Consider the following 12121-nt stretch of genomic DNA (forward strand, 5'->3'; position numbering starts at 1 on the left):
GAAGAGGTGACTAATTCCGATGAGGGTGGTCAAGAGAGGGTGGTCGCAGGGGTAATGAAACTGAGTACAGGAAGGAAACATGAGAATAATGATTAGCCTGACCAGCAGTAGAAAGTCCAGCATGGGAAGAAGTGGGTTTCTGTTAGAGAAGCAGTATTGAGAAAGGCCCCAGACAGAGGGAACAGTTTTTGTGATAATAAGAAGTACTTTACACAGCCTAGAGTTTAGAATTTACGAAGCAGAGGACAATTCTGCTAATGAGATTTTGGAGAAGGAGTTAGATTTGTAAATTATTTAAGGATTGTCTAAAATAATTGGCTTCTCAATTGAAGGTTTTATCTTATTTATTTATTTATATATTTTATTGAGACAGAGTGTTACTTTGTGGCCCTGGGTAGAGTGCCATCCCATCAAAGCTCAGAGCAACCTCCAACTCTTGGGCTTAAGAGATTCTTTTGCCTCAGCCTCCCAAGTAGCTGGGACTACAGGAGCCCACCACAACACCTGGCTTTTTTTTTTTTTTCATAGAAATGAAGTCTCATTCTGGCTCAGGCTGGTCTTGAACCTCTGAGCTGAGGGCAATCCACCCGCCTTGGCCTCCCAGAGTGCTAGGATTACAGGTGTGAGCCACCACACCTGGCCCAATTTAAAGTTTTAAAGAGAAGACCATGATCAGATTTACATTAAAAAAAAAAAAAAAGATTATTCTGTGAATTGTGCACATAGTGGATTCGATGGAGGGGGCAATGATGAATTTAAAGAAAACAGCTAACGGTCTGTGGCAGAAGTCTGAGTGAGAGATGATGGTGACTTGGAATATGATGGTGGGAACGAAGAGAAATGGAATAATCTGAAATATACAATTGGAGGAAGACTCTCTCTGGCTGTGATGTAGGAGATAAGGAAGTGATTGGAGAGGGAGGGAGGGTTCATTAATGAACAAGGACTTTATCCTGAAGGGATAAAGGGGAAGCCATTTAACAAAAGCATGGAACTAATCCATTCCGAGGTGGCTTTATAAATAGCTCACTTGGTAGAGGGTGGTGATCAGACAGAACAGTGCACAGGTAAGAAGGGGAAGGGAGCAGTGGATTTTGGGAGGCGCCGGAGACTGGAGAGACGTTTCAGAACCAGGTACCGAGCCAAACTGTCAGAAAGCGAAGCAGAAATTGACGCAACCCCCGGAACAGCTGGAAGAGGGGGAGGGGCCGCGCCGCGCCGCCCGAGCCGCCGAAGCCTCCTGGCGCCGGGGGCGGGACCAGCGCACGCACGGCGGGATGACGCAGGGCCCGAGCCGGCCTCGTTTTGGTTGCCGCCGTCGCGCTGAGGCAGAGTAGGATGAGGCCAGCGGCCGCTGCTCCGGCGTCGGCGGGGGCAGTAGCAGCTGAGGCAGCAGCTGAGGCAGCCGAGACGGCTGCGCGTCCCCCTCCTGACCTGGATTAGGCCCAGCAGCTCCGTGGCCGCCGCCGCCCCGCGGGGGGGCGGGGTGGGGAAGTGCTTCGTCTCCCCGCCCCCCCCCCCCCATCGTCGCCTCACAAGAGGCAACCGCCGCGACCCCGGCGAAGCCCGCGGCCCAGCCTTGAGCCTCCGCCCCCGGGGGCTGGCATGAGCGGCCCCTCGGCTGCGCCGGGGGGCGGGGGATTCGCGGCCGTCTGAACCCCGGCCTGGCGGTCGACCCCGCCTCGCCTACGGAGGCTGACCGCGGAGCGTGCGAACGACCCCACCACTGCTTTCTTCCCGCCCCCAGATCGTACACTCCAGCCCCAGAAGATGGGGAACTGCCTCAAATCCCCCACCTCGGATGACATCTCCCTGCTTCACGAGTCTCAGTCCGACCGGGCTAGCTTTGGCGAGGGGACAGAGCCGGATCAGGAGCCGCCGCCGCCATATCAGGTAGGGGAGGGTGGTGCGAGGAGTAGAGGCAGCTCTGGCCAGGATTGAGGGGGCTTCGGGGTGCTATCCGCACCTGGCCTCGGTAAGGCCTGGCCTGGGGGCGTCGACCCCCTTAGGGGTGCGTCTCCGGGCGCTTGCTTCCCAGTCCCAGAACAGGGGTGATTATTCACCTTCCCCCGGGCTCCGTGTGCGGACTATACTTCTGTGTCCTTGAGTTCTGGGATCAGAGTATGTGATCATGTCCCCTTGGCCAGTGTCTGTTGGTTCGCTTGTGGAGTTTGGGAGTGACATTATTTTCCTGCCTTTATGTCTGAATCGTATGATTTCTTCATCTCATCGCCAGCTGGATTATGGGTTCTGGATAGGTGGTTGTCCACCCCCACTTCCCGGCCCATTTACATTTTCACGGGTGGTCATCCACAACCCCCACCCACCCCCCCCGTCTTTGTTAATTGGTTCTTGTAGTTGTTCCTTTCTCCCAATACTTGAGATAGATCTCTAAGTGATATTGGTCCAAACGACATCAAGAGTTACTTGTGTGTATTAATTTTAGCTCCTCCTCCCTTGGCTCCACCCCTGTGACACACCTTTTAAAAGTGCTGACTTAATAAAACTTGATTATCTTAAACTTTGGAAACCTTTCAACCTGACGTGGGAAATGCCTTCTGTTACTCGTGGTTCTCCCTTTTCATGGGAGACTCTGAAGTAGGTTTCATTCCTTTTTGACGACAATCAGTAATCCCACATGTGTTGAAGAATTAATAGAGTTAAGACCACCTAAACTCCAAATAGAGATGCAGATGTTAGAATCCATAATAGGTGTGGAAAGATCTTTGCTCTTTCAATTTTAAATACTAAATAAAAACTTTTTCCCCAAAAGGGCTTCAGTAGTAGTTCTCAATTTAGTCCTTAGGGGAGCTTAGTTTTCTCCTTTGTTGTTTCATGTGGTGACATCATTATCTAGTGTTTTCTTTTCTCATGCTGGTGTAAGCCAGTGTCTCATCACACCAGAAAAACCTGATCACATATACTGATTTTCTTTTTCTGTGTTTGTTTTTTTAATTAATTAATTAAGGTTTTGTTTTTGTGGACACAGAGTCTTACTTTATCACCCTCAGTAGAGTGCTGTAGCGTCACAGCTCACAGCAACCTCCAGCTCTTGGGCTTAAGTGATTCTCTTGCCTCAGCCTCCTGAGTAGCTGGGACTATAGGCGCCAGCCACAAGGCCCAGGTATTTTTTTGTTGCAGTTTGGCCTTAGCTAGGTTTGAACCCGCCACCCTCGGCGTATGGGGCTGGCACCCTACCCACTGAGCCACAGGTGCCGCCCCCTATACTGATTTTCTAAAGGGGACTTTTGTAGTCCAGTCTTTTTTTTTTTTTTTTTTTGTAGAGACAGAGTCTCGCTTTATGGCCCTGGGTAGAGTGCCATGGCCTCACACAGCTCACAGCAACCTCCAGCTCCTGGGCTTAAGCGATTCTCTTGGCTCAGCCTCCCGAGTAGCTGGGACTACAGGTGCCCGCCACAACGCCCGGCTATTTTTTTGGTTGCAGTTTGGCCCGGGCCAGGTTTGAACCCGCCACCCTCGGTATATGGGGCCAGCGCCCTACTGACTGAGCCACAGGCGCCGCCCCTGTAGTCCAGTCTTAATTATGGCATACAGAAGCCTCCATGACTTATCTCTTACACATTCTGTATTCCAGGCCTACCACATACACTAGGCTGTTGATACCTCTGCCTTTGGTCCATTTGCTCTCTTGAGCCCTTCCCCCAAGGTCGGCCAGGTGAATATTTAATCCTCTTTGGGATTCCGCTCTCATGACTGAAGTCCCATTCCCTTAACTCGGATCCTGAATCCCCTTTTGTGTGCCTTGGCTGTGTGTCTCATCCTTGATGTTTTCCTCCACCCCCAGTATAAGCTGCAGGAAGGTGGGAACTCTCTGTTTACAGTGCTTTGCTATATCGGTAGCATCTGGCTTTTAGTAGTTCCTATGAGCTAATGAAGACTAAGCCCTTAAACAGGGACTATCCCCAGTGTTTTGCAGATTGGGGCACATAAGAAGCACCTAAATGTTGAATGAGTTAATGAATGTGAATTCAGTATTTTCTGTATTTAGAAATTTCTCTAAATTTCTCTCAGGGTATGCAAATTGTCACAGGTAGTCTCTTAATATCCAAGCTGAATCTGATGTCTTTACGGATGTATTTGAGTAGAACAAGAAAACCATATTTTTATTATCCACCTCTCCCAAATATATACTTATACCATATGCTGATTTCAGTTTTATATGCACAGTTTAGACGTATGAGTTTTTATTTCAAAGTCTCCTGTGATCCTTAGCCCCTTTCCAGGCAAATTGAATATGTTTGGCTTACTGCTCCCTTTCTGTTATCCTTATAATTGTAGTATTAAAGATATTAGAGCCTTTCACCTTTATAAGAACTGTATTTGCCCTTTCCAGAAAGACCAGAAGAGAGTTTGGGTATCATGAAAGAACATTTTAAGTGTTATTTTTGACAGTGGTAGTTTTTGTGGTTGCCTTTTGCTGAAGTGAATGCTCTGGATATTAATGCAAAATTCAGTGTTAGAAGAAAATAATTACTTTAAAAGATGAGAGCATAAAAAAACTTAGGAAATATTCTTCCCTGCCAAAGAAGTAAAAATAGTTATTTTAGATCATCTGAGAAACAATTCAAAGTAAACAATTTATGTTTTCAGGTGACACAGTAACTTTTTCAAGAAATAGTATATAATTAATAGTTAAAAGAATAATGGCTTATTTTTTCAAAGAATAGAATCAGCTGCAGTAACATTTTAAAAAGGGAATAGCTTATTATAAAGGAATGTGGTTTTTTTCTGTAGTGTTTAAGATGGCATTTTTCTTTTTGTTGTATAATGGACTTATGTGCTAAGAGCTCTGTAAAGCAGAATTCCATTATTTCCTATGAGCAGCATCTAACAGATTTGTTTTTATTTTTGCTTAAGAGACCATTATTATCAGGTGGCGCCTGTGGCTCAGTGAGCAGGGCGCCGGCCCCATATGCTGAGAGTGGTGGGTTCAAACCCAGCCCCGGCCAAACTGCAACAAAAAAATAGCCGGGCGTTGTGGCGGGCGCCTGTAGTCCCAGCTACTCGGGAGGCTGAGGCAGGAGAATCACCTAAGCCCAGGAGTTGGAGGTTGCTGTGAGCTGTGTGACGCCACGGCACTCTACCAAGAGCAATATCGTGAAACTCTGTCTCTAAAAAAAAAAAAAAAAAGACCATTATTATCAAGTTTGTAGGAAGTATATAGTTCCCTCCTGAGTTTCTTTTTTTTTTTAAGAGACAAGAGTCTCACTTTATCACCCTCGGGTAGAGTGCCGTGGCATCACACAGCTCACAGCAACCTCCAATTCCTGGGCTTAAGTGATTCTCTTGCCTCAGCCTCCCGAGTAGCTGGGACTACAGGCGCCCGCCACAACGCCCAGCTATTTTTTGGTTGCAGTTCAGCCGGAGCTGGGTTTGAACCCGCCACCCTCGGTATATGGGGCCGGCGCCTTACCAACTGAGCCACAGGCACCGCCCAGCCCTCCTGAGTTTCTTAAATAGCCTCCTAAGTGGCTTCTCTGCTTTTCACCGTTGCCTTCCCTACATAGCCTGTTCTAAACACAGCAGCCAGAGAGCTTGGTAAAGCAGAACGTGACAATCCTCTCACCCTCTGGATCCTTGTTTCACTCAAAGTAAACAACAGATTCCTTACACTGTTGCATAGACCCTACATAATCTATACTCCTGTCTCCATACATCCCTCTGTCTTGGTTTTTTTTTTTTTAAGACAAGAATCTCACTGGGTTGCTCAGGCTAGAGTGCTATGGTGTCACCCTAGCTCACAGCAACCTCAAACTCATGGGTTGAAGGGATACTTGATAGCTGGGACTCTAGGTGCCTAGCACAATACCTGGCTGATTTTTCTGTTTTTAGTAGAGATGAGGTCTTAAGCTGATCTTGAACTCCTGACTGAGCTCAAGGATCTTTCTACCTTGCCCTCCCAGAGTGCTAGGATTATAGGTGTGAGCCACAACCCTTGGCATCAAGTGCTACACTACCTACCTTCTTTTTTTCTCTTGCCTCAGTTTTTAGCCTCCCGAGTAGCTGGCAGGCGCCTGTTATTACAGCAGGCTAGTTTTTCTATTTTTAGTAGAGACAGGGTCTCACTCTTGTTCAGGCTTGTCTCAAACTCCTCAGCTTAGCAATCCACCAGCTTCTGTCTCCTGGAGTGCTAGAAGTACTAGGATTACAGGAGTGAGCCACTGCACTGGCCTTAAATGATGCTACCTTATATCCTCTGTGACCATCCTGTTTAAAATTGCAGCCTGCCCTAACATCCTGGACGTCCCTCTTACCCTGTTCTTTTTCCCCATAGAATTTATCACTTTCTAACACACTATGTTTATCTGTTTTTTTCCCACTAGGTGGAAAGGAAGAAAGGGAATTTGTTTAAAATTAATTTTTTGTAAGTACTTAGAGCAGTGCCACACTCAGTAATTTGTAATTTGGATGAATGAATGGATTTTATTTCTCTTTTTTTCTTTTTTCTGAGACAGAGTCTTGAGCTGCTACCCTAGGTAGAGTGGCAGGGTGGTAATAGCTCACAGCAACCTTCAACTCTTGGGCTCAAGTGATCCTCTTGCCTCTGTTTTTCTATTTTTAGCAGAGATGGGGGTCTCACTCTTGCTCAGGCTGGTCTTGAGCCTGTGAGCTCAAGCTATCCGCCCACCTCGGCCTCCCAGAGTGCTAGGATTACAGGCGTGAACCACCGCACCTAGCCCTTTTTCTTTCTTTTTTTTTTTTGGAGACAGCCTTTCCTTTCGTTGCCCCACATGTGTGATGGTGTCTCCCTGCAAGCTCAAACTCCTGGGCTCAAGTGATGCTCCTGCCTCAGCTTCCAAGTAGCTGAAACAGAGGGCACATGGGGGTCTCCCTGTGTTACTCAGGCTGGTCTCCAACTCCTGGCGTCAAGTGATCCTCATGTTCAGGCCACCCAAAGTGGTAGGATTGTAGATATGAACCACTGAGCCCAGCTGAATGGATTTCTTCCATATGAGTTAATAATATTTATTCTGAGGCAAGTACAGTTGAACATCTTAAGAACCATGCATATCGCTCGTGCCATTTTTGTATTTTTTTTTTTTTTTGTAGAGACAGAGTCTCACTTTACCACCTTCTGTAGAGTGCCATGATGTCACAGGACTCACAGCAACCTCCAACTCTTGGGCTTTCACGATTCTCCTGCCTCAGGCTCCCGAGCAGCTGGGACTACAGGCGCCCGCCACAACGCCTGGCTTTTTTGGTTGCAGTTCAGTCGGGGCTGGGTTTGAACCCGCCACCCTCGGTATATGGGGCCGGTGCCCTACTCACTTAGCCACAGGCACCACCCCATTTTTGTATTTTTGTTCCTATATTGTAGATCAGGATTCTTTTGAAACAGGGTCTGGATATGTTGCCTAGGCTGAGTGCAATTGCTACTCACAGGCATAACATAGTTCACTGTAGCTTGAGTTCCTGCTTTAGCTTTTTTTTTTTTTTTTGCAGTTTTTGGCCAGGGCTGGGTTTGAACCCTCCACCTCCAGCATGGGCCAGCACCCTACTTTGTTGAGCCACAGGCGCCGCCCCCTACTTTAGCTTTAAAAGTAGCTAGGAATACAGGCATGCACCACTTCAACTGGTTTTAGTACATCCGTTTTTTGTTTTTTTGTTTTTTTTAGAGACAGAATCTCACTTTAGCTCCCTCAGGAGAGTGCCATGGCATCACAGCTCAAAGCCACCTCCAACCCCTGGGCTTAGGCGATTCTCCTGCCTCAGCCTCCCAAGTAGCTGGGACTAAGAGGCACCTGACAGAATACCCAGCTATTTTTTTTGTTGCAGTTTGGCCAGGGCTAGGTTTGAACCCACCACCCTCGGTCTATGGGGCTGGTGCCCTACCCACTGATCCACAGGTGCTGCCCATACATGAGTTTTGAGGAATCCTAAAAAAAGTCAAATTCCAGTAATATAGGAATTGATTTAAACTAATTGGGGAAGAGAATAGGGGGTTCCTTGAATTAGAAGGACGAGACAAAGAAATCTGGCACACCTTTTACCCAAATCCATTTTTCCTGATTGGTTAAAAATAATACAAAGACAATCTTGCTAATGGAAGGCAGTATTAGAAGGACAGCGAGTGGGAGAATGTCACGAAAGGCTAGAGAATGAAAGTTCTTGAGGAGGCCAGATAAGCAGCCCAGCCCTGAATTGTCTGTGTGTGGACAGCCAAGAGCTCTGTCATGTGGTAATTTGAGGGCGGCATTCTGTTAAACAGGGCTTAGTATTCATTGAACAAACTATAGGATTTCTGTCTGAATATATATAAATATAGATGGGTATCTCTGTTTTGCAGTAGTTATATAATTTGAAATTTACCAATTTTCTTCCCCTGATCTGTGCTTTTTGATTAATATAGTTGAAATTTTTAAATCAGGAGGAGGGTGGCGCCTGTGGCTCAAAGGAGTAGGGCGCTGGCCCTATATACTGGAGATGGCAGGTTCAAACCCAGCCCCAGCCCAAAAATAAATAAATAAAACAAAATCAGGAGGAAATAAGTTATTAATGTTACTAATGTAGCATTGAGTGCAAGTGTAGCTCTAGGTTTGGAGTCAGGTGGACCTGGGTTTAAATTTTAGCAAATAAGAAAAAGGAAGGTTTATCAGATTATGTTTTGAGGACTTTCATTCAGAAATAAAACAGCTGGGCATAGTGGCTCATGCCTCTAATCCCAACACGTTGGGAGGCCAACGTAGGCATGTTGCTTGAGCTCAGGAATTGGATACCTGGCTCGGCACCTATGGCTCAAGCGGCTAAGGCGCCAGCCACATACACATGAGCTGGCGGGTTCAAATCCAGCCCAGGCCCACCAAACAACAATGATGGCTGCAACCAAGAAAAATAGCCAGGCATTGTGGCCAGGTCCCTGTAATCCCAGCCACTTGGGAGGCAGAGGCAGGAGAATTGCTTGAGCCCACGAGTTGGAGGTTGCTGTGAGTTGTGATGCCACAGCACTCTACCAGGGTGATAGCTTGAGGCCCTGTCTCCAAAAAAAAAAAAAGGAATTGGATACCAGCCTGAGCAAGAGCAAGATCCTGTCTCTAAAATAGCTGGGTGTTGTGGCAGGTGCCTATTGTTCTAGCTACTTGGGAGGCTGAGACCAGAGAATCACTTGAGCCCAGGAGTTTGAGGTTGCTGTGAGCTATGACACCATGGCACACTACTGAGGGCAACATAGTGAGACAAGGTCTCTCTGGGAGGCTGAGGCAGGTGGATTGCTTGAGTTTAAGAGTTTGAGATAAGCCTGAACAAAAGCAAGACCCCTGTATCTACTAAGAATAGAAAAACTGGGCCAGGAGCAGTGGCTCACACCTGTAATCCTAGCCCTCTGGGAGGCTGAGGTGGGTGGATTGCCTGAGCTAGAGCAAGCCCTCCCCCCGCCCCCCGCTAAAAATAGCTGGGGGTTGTGGCGGGTGCCTGTAGTTCCAGCTATTTGGGAGACTGAGAGCAGAGAATCATTTGAGACCAGGAGTTTGAGGTTGCTGTGAGCTATGACTCTACAGCACTCCATTGAGGGCAACATAGTGAGACTCTGTCTCACAAAAAAAAAAAAAGAAAATTTTGGATAATTTAAGTTGTAACTGACAAACATTCTTCAAGGTATGGTTTTCTGTTAAAAGGTTTATCTTATAGGAATCTTTAAATTTATCTCCCTTTAAAAACCTAGTTTGGGGGGCGGCGCCTGTGGCTCAGTGAGTAGGGCGCCGGCCCCATATGCTGAGGGTAGCGGGTTCAAACCCAGCCCTGGCCAAACTGCAACAACAACAAAAAAAAAAAATAGCCGGGCGTTGTGGCGGGTGCCTGTAGTCCCAGCTGCTCGGGAGGCTGAGGCAAGAGAATCACGTAAGCCCAAGGGTTGGAGGTTGCTGTGAGCCATGTGACGCCACGGCACTCTACCCAAGGGCGGTACAGTGAGACTCTGTCTCTACAGAAAAAAAAAAAAAAATCTAGTTTGGGGTTTAGTTTTTCTAGTTGCCTTTTTTTCTAATACCTCATTTTTAGATTATATTTTATGAAGTTAAATTCAGATACTTGAAGAATTCCCCCCCCCACATACTAGCATTTTGCTCGTCATTTTGGAGCAAATTACCCCCAAATTAACTTCACATATCCTAGTTTTATTAAACAAATTATTTACTTGTAATAAATTCCACTTGAGTGAAGTTTACCCTCATTTTCATGATTAAGAAGTTCCACTTTCTCTGGTTTTTTTTTTTGTTTTGTTTTTGTAGAGACAGAGTCTCACTTTATGGCCCTCGGTAGAGTGCCGTGGCCTCACACAGCTCACACCTCTAACTCCTGGGCTTAAGCGATTCTCTTGCCTCAGCCTCCCGAGTAGCTGGGACTACAGGCGCCCGCCACAATGTCCGGCTATTTTTTGGTTGCAGTTTGGCCGGGGCCAGGTTTGAACCCGCCACCCTCCGTATATGGGGCCGGCGCCTTACCAACTGAACAAGAAGTTCCACTTTCTCTAGCAGGGTGTTGTGGCACGTGCCTGTCATCCCAGCTACTTGGGAGGCTGAGGCAAAAGGATTGCTTGAGTCCAAGTTGGAGGTTGCTGTGAGCTATGATACCACGGGACTCTACTCAAAATGACAGAGTAAAACTCTGTCTCACAGTTCTACCTACTCATGAGGTGCACATTAACTCCAACTTTCTTTATAAAGCCTTCCCCGATAAGTTTTTCCTCTTACTCCAGATTTGCTAAGTACAAAGTTTTTTGTTTGTTTGCGACATTTACTTGGAAATCATTATCTTATTTGTTAGCTCCTGGTGTTTTTTTTTTTTTTTTTTTTTGGCAGAGACAGAGTCTCACTTTACTGCCCTCGGTAGAGTGCCGTGGCGTCACACAGCTCACAGCAATCTCCAGCTCTTGGGCTTACGTGATTCTCTTGCCTCAGCCTCCCAAGTAGCTGGGACTACAGGCGCCCACCACAGCGCCCGGCTATTTTTTTTTTTTTGTAGAGACAGAGTCTCACTGTACCGCCCTCGGGTAGAGTGCCGTGGCGTCACACGGCTCACAGCAACCTCTTAACTCTTGGGCTTACGCGATTCTCTTGCCTCAGCCTCCCGAGCAGCTGGGACTACAGGCGCCCGCCACAACGCCCGGCTATTTTTTGGTTGCAGTTTGGCCGGGGCTGGGTTTGAACCCGCCACCCTCGGCATATGGGGCTGGCGCCCTACTCACTGAGCCACAGGTGCCGCCCAACGCCCGGCTATTTTTTGGTTGCAGTTTGGCCGGGGCTGGGTTTGAACCCGCCACCCTCGGCATATGGGGCCGGCGCCCTACTCACTGAGCCACAGGCACCGCCCAGCTCCTGGTGTTTTTAAAATTTGTTTTCCAGGGGTGGTGCCTGTGGCTCAGTCGGTAAGGCGCCGGCCCCATATACCAAGGGTGGCAGGTTCAAACCCGGCCCCAGCCAAAACTGCAACCAAAAAATAGCCAGGCGTTGTAGCAGGCGCCTGTAGTCCCAGCTACTCGGGAGGCTGAGGCAAGAGAATCGCTTAAGCCCAGGAGTTGGAGGTTGCTGTGAACTGTGTGAGGCCACGGCACTCTACCGAGGGCCATAAAGTGAGACTCTGTCTCTACAAAAAAAAAAAAAAAAAATTTGTTTTCGAAAAGCAAAATTTCCTCAATGAGAAAGAAAGGCGTCTCTAAAAATAACCAAGCCTTGTGATGCGTGCCTGTAATCCCAGCTACTTGGGAGGCTGAGGGAAAAGAATCAGTCATTTGAGCCCAAGAGTTTGAGGTTGTTGTGAGACATGATGCCACAGCACTCTACTGAGGGTGACAAAGTTAAACTCTGTCTCAAAAAAACAAAAAACAGTGTCATCTCCACTTTCTACCGCACTTAATGTGCTCATTAATTCTCACAATAACCTAATTGAGTTTTGGTTGTAGCCCTCGTTGTTTGGCGGGCCTAGGCTGGATTCGAACCCGCCAGCTCAGGTGTATGTGGCTGGTGCCTTAGCCACTTGAGCCACAGGCGCCGGGCCAGAATAACCTAATTGATACAACCTTTCCTCCCTGTTCTTTTCATTTCATGCTAGTGGGTAAATTCCGTCAGATTAAGACCCCTTGTCTCTTAATCTGTAGTGGTTCTTCTGT

General features: G+C 47.4%; 1 protein-coding gene across 1 annotated transcript in view; it reads left to right on the forward strand.

The window, feature by feature from the left end:
* Positions 1 to 1563: 1563 nt before the first annotated feature.
* RNF11 (ring finger protein 11) overlaps positions 1564 to 12121 on the forward strand; it is a 43196-nt gene continuing 32638 nt past the window's right edge. Inside the window, exon 1 of the mRNA XM_053577365.1 lies at positions 1564 to 1893. Coding sequence (XP_053433340.1) covers positions 1771 to 1893 — 123 coding nt within the window. The 5' untranslated portion in view covers positions 1564 to 1770. The remainder of the gene's footprint in view (positions 1894 to 12121) is intronic.

This window comes from Nycticebus coucang, chromosome 22 (genome assembly GCF_027406575.1).
Source record: "Nycticebus coucang isolate mNycCou1 chromosome 22, mNycCou1.pri, whole genome shotgun sequence".
Classification (NCBI taxonomy): Eukaryota; Metazoa; Chordata; class Mammalia; order Primates; family Lorisidae; genus Nycticebus; species Nycticebus coucang.